The sequence below is a fragment of the Solanum lycopersicum genome, chromosome 10 (genome assembly GCF_036512215.1).
Source record: "Solanum lycopersicum chromosome 10, SLM_r2.1".
NCBI classification, from domain to species: domain Eukaryota; kingdom Viridiplantae; phylum Streptophyta; class Magnoliopsida; order Solanales; family Solanaceae; genus Solanum; species Solanum lycopersicum.
In genome coordinates, this window is record NC_090809.1 from 26548339 (window position 1) to 26557480 (window position 9142).

General features: G+C 33.3%; 1 protein-coding gene across 1 annotated transcript; it reads right to left on the reverse strand.

Annotated features, from left to right (window-relative positions):
• Positions 1 to 4312: 4312 nt before the first annotated feature.
• LOC101247674 (uncharacterized) lies at positions 4313 to 6649 on the reverse strand. The gene is made up of 4 exons (XM_019215924.1): positions 6179 to 6649; positions 5187 to 6092; positions 4961 to 5065; positions 4313 to 4519 (listed from the first exon to the last, which is right to left on the reverse strand). The coding sequence occupies exons 1-4, from the start codon at positions 6647 to 6649 to the stop codon at positions 4313 to 4315; spliced, it is 1689 nt and encodes a 562-aa protein (XP_019071469.1).
• Positions 6650 to 9142: the final 2493 nt, after the last annotated feature.

The window sequence follows — 9142 nt, forward strand, 5'->3', positions numbered from 1 at the left end:
GGCAACTTAGGCCAAAACCCTGAGTTGGGGTTGTGGTGAGAAGAGAAGATACATTTACAAGTGCACAAAAACCCTTTGACCATGGTTTTCTGAAAACACATAACCCCTCCATACAAAAAAAACAAAAATAGGAAAATACAATAAAAAGGAATTGAACAAAAAAGTTGTGGAATGAAGATGTGAATGTGAAAAAGTAACAAGGGTTTTAAACAGTCCATGGAAGCGGTATAATGGGATGACTTGTGAGCACGAATTGAAATGATGATGAACATAAAGTTTTGTTCACACCATATTTCATGAGGATAACATGTTACTGAGCCTAAATGACCGAACAGTTACACTTATCCCCGTTAGAAGACTTTAAAAGATCTTTGTAATCTTAAATGAGCTGAAGCAATTGTTTGGTTGAAAATAAGGACAAACTTATGGGTGAGATTATGCATCTGTTCATCATTTTGAGTGTGAGCGTTTACATTTATTCCAAAGCTTTAAATTGATGAACCATTATGTGTGAAGGTAGAATCATTCTTTGTGTAAGAGCATTTAAACAATCTTCTATTAATCTTGAACTTGCATTTGAAGAAATTATAGTGAGCTTGAGATTCTTTAGTAATGGTAAGTCATAACTTGAAATCTTTGAGTTTTCACAATGAATCTTTGACAGAGTATGTCGAGTTCTTGTTGTGTGTGTTTATTATTGAGACTTCTGTAGCATTGTTTGAGACATCTTTTTTGAACTACTGAACTCGCATTTTACTTGAGGACAAGCAAATTTTTAATTTGAGGGTGCTGATGAAACCACAATTCGGACATTACTTTAACAACTAAGTGTCACAATTGCCCCTGAATTAATTGAAATAGACCATTTATACCCTTCGTTACATTTGGAATAAAAATGCCCCTGTTGTTATCCTAAGAGACCACAAATATCCTCAAGAGTTAACACCTCAAAATTTATTGACATGGTAAGCAATATGGGACTAATCCTTCCAGCTATGTGTTGCTAACAAGTATACCTTTAGTAGTGACAACACACGCCACAAAAGTCCAGAAAAGCGTCACTAAAATTTATCAACATTAAAATCTAATTTTGTGTTTTTCTCATTGGTTTTAAAAAGTCAAAAATAATATCAATTAAGTAGGAGTTTTAAGACATTATATGTTCCATTTTATGTCATATATAAATTATAAAATATATAATGGTGCATTATATAATAGCAGATTTAAATTGAAAAGTAGTTTTTATTATTTTTCGTAATAGTATTAGATGTTTTTCATATTGATATTGTAAGTTATTTATTTATAAAATTAGGTTTCAATCGAAAATTAATTACCATTTTTCTTTTACAAAAAAAATAGGTTTTACTAGCGCATGGTTGTTGGAGCTTTAGTCGCCACTAAGAATGACTAATTACCTTCAGTGGCAATATTTTGGGATTTTGTGGCGACTATGTCGCCAATAAAGGTCAAGTTCTTTTGTACTGAATCTTAGTTGGCAACGCTTAGGTGGAGGGATTATTCTCATGTGGCTTGCTCCATTACTAGAATAATTGGGGTGTTAACTCTTGAGGGTATTTGTGGTCCCCTGGGACAATAGCTGGGGTATTTTTGATCCCAAAATGTAATGAAAGGTACAAGTGGTCTATTCATATAGTTTAGTTACAATTTTGACCCTTTTTCGTTATTTTAATAGAACTAGTTTCCTAAAATGCATATTTTGTGACTTTAACTATTATAAATTCTTGATTTTCAAGTATTTGAATTAACGAATAAATCATGGATAATAAAGAGCAAAAAGTAACAACGCAGCTGAAAGAATCTAGAAAAGAAGGCATGAGGATCACCTAAACGATTAGGCAAGGAGCCGAATGGCCTTGGTCTCACCTTATTTTCTAGTGTGCCAAGTCTTGAAGGAGAAAATCCAATCAACGATCGGAACAAGTAGTCAGCTATTCGTCGAACAATTTTGCAATGTAGTGCCTTATCGCCCAAAGTTATGAAACTTGCATATGCAAAAGGCCAATAAAAAACAACGATGAGAATCACGAAAGGGTGGATTGCCTAGTGGATCAGCGATCCTAGCTTATTGCGTCGACCTATTCTTCACAGAAAATTGTTTGCGACTATAAATATGTTTTCAAATTCATAGTTTACTATCTAGCTAGCAAACAATCAATCTAGTATTGAGAGAAACATCACTACAATAAAATGTATTTATAGCTACAGAATCTAAGCTACCAATCTAAAACTCGTAGCTCTTATTTAGTAATAGCCACAAAAATTCAAATTTTGTGGCTATCTCAAAATTCATCAAATTTCTTATCTACGAAAATTAAATTAAAAAAGCTAAAATCTAATTTTTGCTATAATTATGAATAGTTGTGGCAATAATTACTTAAATAGCTATAATATTACTGCTACGATAAAATCATGTAGCTAAATATAAATTTTTGCCACACGATTATTGTAATTGTTGCAATAGTGAATCACTAGCCACAATAAGTTATTCGAGACAAAATATTGTAGCTAATAAATATAATTTCTTCGAGTTATAAAAAATTATGGCAATATTTAAACGAAGAAGCCACAAATATTTTGTTACAATAAAAATTCATAGTAAATTGTTAATTTTTACCAGGAGTTTAAATTTACAATAATGATAACAACCTATTAGCCATCATAAGTCATTGGAAGAAATATCTGTAGCTAAATAAATAATTTTTCTTTAAACTTATAAACATTGTGTCAATAAATAAATGAAATAGCCATAATTGTTTTGTCAAAATAATTTTTTATAACTAATTGTTAATATTTACCACGGATGTGAAATTGCCATAGTATTAATATATTTTAAGAGAAAAGACATAAAGACACCATCGAAGTTGTCCCATATTTGCATAAAGACACCTAAACTTTTGAAGTGTCCTATCACACCACTAAACAACTATATATCGTTGTAAATTGGCGATTTTTACCCATTAACTCATCTGGGTTGTTTACACGCACGTTAGGCGCGTCATGGGACATTTTTCCTTTTTATTTACTAGTTTGAAACAGCCACATGTCATTTTCATTCTTTAATATTAATTATTTAATCAATTTTTGTATCTTCCCCAATTTAAACTCAAAAATAGCTGTTGGTAGCCCTAAAATTTTGATATCCATGGCAAGAACAATATTGGTGCTCTCTTTTTCATGACTTCATATCTTCCTCAAGAAAATAAGGTAGGAATTCGTCTTTTCTTTTTTAATTTCCAGTAGAAACGTTAATTTGAAGTTTTTTTATGGTTGAATTTCTTCTCAATTTTGTGGTTAGTTTTTGATTGAAAATGTCAAATGCAATGTTGAATCATATTTGTAATGATGAGAATGATACGATGTTGCGAGTGAAACTGCGATGCAAACATGGTGACTTACTATAAATGCAAACTTCATGGTCGGAGCATAACCCATCTCGAAGATTTTGCTCTTGTCCATGCTATCGTGTATGTTTACTAATTTTTTTATGGAGATCTTTTGTTTATGTGTTTTCTTTAATTTGTGTTTTGTGTATTTTAGGAGGATGCGTGCAACTTCTTTACATGGAGGGATCGAGAAAAAGTTGATATAAGATCCAAGTATGTTATTCCGAGATTAGCAAAGAGAATTAAGGAGTTGGAAGAAATATTGACATCTTCTGAAAGTCGTGTTGAAAGTAACCAAGTCCTGATGAAGGAGAAAAAGAAGGGCAAATGTTGTAACTTGAAGCTAATCGTCTTGATCATTATTGTGTGTTTTCTATGTTTAAGTCTAACCAAGAATGTGAAGGATGGAAGTTGTAGGTGTGTGCAACCGAAATTGCCATAGACATGTTTAGTTACTTTCAAATTTTTGAAATTGTAGGTGTGTGTACCTAGAAGCTAATTGTCTTGATCTTGCTAGTTGTAGGTGTGTGTAACTTGAACGATTGTTGAATGTTCAAGTTATTGTTGTTCTTTGTTGTCGAAATTGTTATGATTTTAACAATTAGTTAATGTATTTGGTTCTCTAATCTATATTATCGTGGCAACCAATTGAGAAGCTTCACAAATATGTCAATTACAATTAAAAAGGCAATAACAAAATTGACAAAAAAGAAGACTTCATAATCGAGTTTGATTCCAACCATTCAAGTTTGTTTGGTTACACCCAAAATTGAGTTTGTTTCCAATAAAAAACAACACAAATATATGCTTAGTTAAATTTTGTTTGTCAAAATGAACAAGACAACATCAAAATGCTCTACTTCCATGGCACAAAAGTTTTTCTACTTGAAGTTGTTTGGCCTTGGCTATTAGCAGGCATTAGCAGTAGCTACAGACCTAGTTTGGATAACCTTTTCAGCCCTCATTCTTTCCGGGTTGATACTTGTAACAGTTGTCTTCCCCTTCCATTTGAATCCACGTACTGGTGTGTAGCCAATATCACCTGTGACAACATCAGCCCTCTTTGTATTTTTTGTACCAGTATTGATGACTCTTCTACTTGGCAATCCAGGTTGCTTAGTCAAATAAATACACACTCAAATATTAGACAATTAGGTTTGCAATCACAATTGTAAACTTGCATTGATAGTTGTAAACTTACATTGAGAGTTGTAAATCCATCTTTAGCTTGGTATATGCCAACACCTACCATTCTTGGCCTTTTAAAAGGTCTTGTTTGTCCTCCACTAGTGTCTTCATGTTCTACTGGTCTCTTCCCTCTTCCTAGGCCTCCTCTACTGTAGTTTGCTTTGAACTAGTTTGACTATGTTGAGTCATTCCTCTTCCTCTACTTAGTCCTTCATTCACATTTCTTTCTTGAGCCATTTCTCTTCCCGATCATGCTCCTCTACCTGTACCTCTACCTCTACCTCTACCATTTAAAGTCTGAACTTTGAAATCAAATATTAAAGCATATCTATATTATCTAACAATGATATAATAATTAGATATATTACCTCTTTGTTTGTAACATTTTCATGTGATTGAGCTGGAACACCTCTGCCACTTGCTCTTCCTCTTGTTGCTCTTCCTGTGCCTTTTCCTCTACCACTTTCAGTAGACTGTATATTAATATATCAATATATATACATCAACATATAACATACATTTGAGAGTAACAAATAAAAGTACCTGTGTATGAGAAGATGGTTCAGATGACTAACTTGGACCTGTACTTCTTGCCTGAGAAACTGGTTCAGTTGATTGACTTGGATCAGCTTGGTTTCTTGTAGGACATCCTCTTTTATTGTGTCCTTGTGTGCCACATTTGCTACAAGTCATTATAGCACCTCTTTTGCTCAAATTTCCAGTTTTTCTACTTTCATCTGCTTCATTTCTTCTAACCATAACTGGTCTTCTAGGCAACTTTCTGATCTTTGGTGGCTTTACAATTGGATTATTTGAGGCTGACCACATTTTCATGTTATTCATTGGCTGAATAAAATGGTCATATGTGCTGAGGTAGGTTTCCTTGCTATAACAGCTAGCTACATAATGGATTGGTTCCAAGTTTTTGTAATGAAGGGCAGCAACACCGTGAGGACAAGGAATTCCCCTAAACTGCCACCCATTGTGTTTAATCTCAAAACCTCTTTGTCCATTCCAAGTCAAGTTATATTGCATAGACTTTTGAATGTTTTCTTGCAAAATCTTCAAAGACATAGGAGATATATCAGTGATCCAAGTGTTTGAAAACTCTCGCAAATCACCAATTCTTTTCATCATCTTCACCCTTATCTTCTCAAGCATTGTAAGGATGGTTTTATACCTTGCAGACACTGTCCAAGCATTAAAGCTTTCTGCCATATTGTTGTCCACAACATCACATTTTCTATATTCTTCAAAATATTTCTTGCACCATGTATTCAAATTGTACCATAAAAAATTATCTAAACCAGCGTGACCTAATTTCCTCATTATCTCTATATTGTCCTTCATCTCAGCTTCAAATTTGGATTTAGCAATCCTCAAAAACACTCTTTTTCTTTCAACTCCTTTCCAATTTTTTGACCAATTTGCAAGAACATGTCTTGCACATTTTCTATGTTCAACAAGTGGCAATAAAGTATCCACAGCAATTTCTAGTCCCTAACAAACCAACATAACAGAAAAAGAATGAATTAAAGTGCAAAACTCAACAACAATAAAATAGTAAGATGGATATAAGTAATTACCTTTTGCATATCACTACCGATGGATAGTTGATGCCCTTCTCCAAGTTCAAGATCATTCTTCACTAGTTCAAGAAACCATGTCCAGGTATACTGATTCTCAACCTCAACAACTGCCCAAGCAATAGGGAGCATTTGGTTGTTTCCATCTCTACAAACTGCCACTAACAACTGGCCTTTACACACACCTTTGAGAAAACACCCATCAAAACCAATCAACCTTCTAGCACCTCCAAAAAATGCTTTCTTTAAAGCATTGAAGCAAACATAAAATCCTTCAAAAAATTTCTGCCCAGTTTCAGAATCTTCTCCAACCTTAACTACACAAGTACTACCTGGATTACTCCTTAATACTTCATCTCTATAATTAAAAATCCTACCATACTCCACAATGTGATCACCCATGATCTCTTGTAACACTCTAGTCCTAGTTCTTCTCACTGTTGTCCTACCAACATTAATATCCAACTCCATTCTAATAATGTCCTGCAACAAGACAACGCTGATGTTTGGCTGTTGAGTTATTCATTCTTTGTATTTGGTGGCCAAAAACTTTGAGTTGCATAGGTAGTTATGAGTTGATGTCAAACATTTATGGATAGGGTTGTATGTTTTAACAATGAAATCTCCACTAGTTTTATCCTTACTTGCACACAACAACCAAGGACAACTCTCTTTACACCATCTCACTCTAACTCTGCCAGGCTCATTTACATATTTTTCAATTTGAATATATTCTTGGATTGCATATCTTGTCACTGCCACTCTTAATTCTTCAACAGTTCCAAAAACAAGTCCTAATTCCCAAACAATCTTTTCAGCAGTTGTATCAAACACAACTCTATTTGGGGTTTTCTTCCTCCTACCAGGTTTATGCACTACTTGATCAACCTCTTCACCATCTATTTCAAAGCTAGGAACTTCTTCACTTAGATAATAAGGTTCATCACCTCCTAGCGTACCCTATATCTGGACCTTTCTCATTAACATTAATCTGATCTTAAGTAGTTCCCCTACTTCTCCTTTGTGACCTTTTGAAATGCCTCTTGGTTGCCCTTATATCTACATACTCTTGATGAACATCACTTTCAACCTCAGTATCTTGATCCTGATTCATCTTCCACTTCATCATCAATTGGATCATCGTCTATTATAGGATAATCAGATGAAGGAGGAGGCATAATAGAAGGAGATGGTGGAGGCACAGTATAAGTCTGAGCTTCAAATGGAGTACTGGAAGTTTCAAAAGGACCAGTTGTAGGGATGGAAGGAAAAGTAGAACTAGGAGGCTGATTATTAGGGTTAGAAGTCTCATTAAAAGATTCCTCACCTACCCCACTTTCAGTCACATAGGGGACAAACTCCAATTCAAGTGGGACCTGATTAGCTTCATAACCCCATGAAAAACATACACCTTCATTGTATCCCCATCATTCACCATATTGAAAAGGTCAAATATAACCTTCTCATTATCAATAAGGACAAATAACCCACCCCACTTGATGAAAAAATCACAATCTATTGTATATCCTAGTTCTTTTATGTAGTCCCTCAACTCAAAATAAGACATCCTATCAACATCTACATCTAAGAATTCTGTCACATGCCCCCCAATATATTGAGGTGGTGGACCAAAATCTATTTCCCCCCCCATGATACCATCTTAACGTTATAAGAGTAAAAGTCATCCTGAAAAATCATGTAACAACAACAAACACAATTCAAACACACATTTCAATAACTAACTCTAACAAGTTGTACACAACAAACATAATCACTAACAAACAACAACAGCAGAAACACTAACTAACAAAAGTAGAATAAAGCACTAACATTAATCTTTAATAGTACAAACAGAACAAAAACACTAACAATAGCAGTTGTTAGTATACAAATTGAAGTCTACAAATGTATAAGAGACAAATATTATGATTCAAACTAAGTGGATAACATCTAACCCTAACCTAAAAAAAATCACAAAACCCTAATCACTAACAGTTGCACTAAGTCAATAACACAATACCCTACACTAACTAAGTCGATTACCCAACATACTCTAAAATATCCTAACAATGGCAACTGTAGGAGGTCGATTCTAACACTTCTACACTATAATAATCCATAAAATCAAAATAATCGGAAAAAAAGTGCAGATTTTAGAACCCTAACCTGTTAGACCTTCAATTTCCAAGTATCTTCACAAATACACATCAACAACGATCAACAATGATCAACAACGAGAATGTCAACAACAATACTATCGTCAACAACAAGAATACAGTGTATTTCTTTTGATTTTTTAGGGAATAGTTGAGAAATGAAATGAAAAGGAGTTCACGAATTTTCTTCAAAAAAAAGGGTCGGCTCGGGTTACCTAGAGAGTGAGCAACATGTGCATTACATAGACGATGGAATGACTAAAAATGGCCAATTTACAACGATATATAGTTGTTTAGTGGTGTGATACGACACTTCAAAAGGTTAGGTGTCTTTATGCAAATATGGGACAACTTCGATGGTGTCTTTATGTCTTTTATCTATATTTTAACCACCATAAACTATTTGAAAAAAAATTAATAACAGAATAGATATTTTTTCAACTTATAAAATTTATGGCATATTAAAAGATACCATCATTGATTTTTTTCTATGATTAAATTTATAATTAATATATTTTTCCACCTTTACGTTTAAACTAGTTGGAGCAAATAAAATACAATTTAAAAATAAAATATTATAGCTAAATAAATTTATTTTGAGTATAAAAAATATGACAATAATTAACTTAGTAATTATAATTATATATCGTTAAAAATACTATAAAGATGAGTGATATACCGTGGTTTCACGATATTATTAATACTTTTTCCTTAAGTTTAGTGTGTCCAAAAACCTTTTTGTGCTAATTTTTATATAAGTTTCTCTTTATTTTGCAAGAAATCTTTCCAAAGATGAATGCATAGATTT

Coding starts and splice junctions, on each gene's coding strand:
- LOC101247674 (XM_019215924.1), bottom strand. CDS start 6,649: ATGGAGTTGGATATTAATGTTGGTAGGACAACAGTGAGAAGAACTAGG. Junction 5,066..5,186: donor CAACTGAACCAGTTTCTCAG/GCAAGAAGTACA, acceptor ATTAATATACAG/TCTACTGAAAGTGGTAGAGG. Junction 4,520..4,960: donor AAAATGTTACAAACAAAGAG/GTAATATATCTA, acceptor TATTTGACTAAG/CAACCTGGATTGCCAAGTAG.